The 294-nt window shown below is 54.4% G+C and overlaps 1 protein-coding gene across 1 annotated transcript in view; it reads right to left on the minus strand.

Moving 5' to 3' along the window:
• Window positions 1–54, minus strand: part of EMH_0010870 (uncharacterized protein) — a gene marked incomplete at both ends in the record, with an annotated part of 1,412 nt that extends 1,358 nt beyond the window's left edge. Inside the window, one exon of the mRNA XM_013499072.1 lies at window positions 1–54. Within this exon, the coding sequence (XP_013354526.1) occupies window positions 1–54 (54 nt within the window).
• Window positions 55–294: the final 240 nt, after the last annotated feature.

Below are 294 nucleotides of genomic sequence, written 5' to 3' on the forward strand. Positions count from 1 at the left end.
TGCTGCTGCTGCAGTTGCTGCTGCTGCTGCTGCTGCTGCTGCTGCTGCTTGCATGCGGAGGCCCCTGAAGCAAGCCCCAAGAGAGACACAAACCACCAGCCATAAGCCTCTCCCTCAATTTGTTTTTTTTTCTTTTTCTTTTTGCTGCTTCACTTCTGCGTTTGAGCTCATGTGCATTTGCTGCTGCTAACAACGCAGCAGCAGCAGCAGCAGCAGCAGCAACAGCAGCAGCAGCAGCAGCAGCGAGTGAACTTGTACACGCTGCACTGCAGCAGCTGCAGCACTTTTACCCCC

This window comes from Eimeria mitis, genomic scaffold (genome assembly GCF_000499745.2).
Source record: "Eimeria mitis Houghton genomic scaffold, Emh_scaff397, whole genome shotgun sequence".
NCBI lineage: Eukaryota > Apicomplexa > Conoidasida > Eucoccidiorida > Eimeriidae > Eimeria > Eimeria mitis.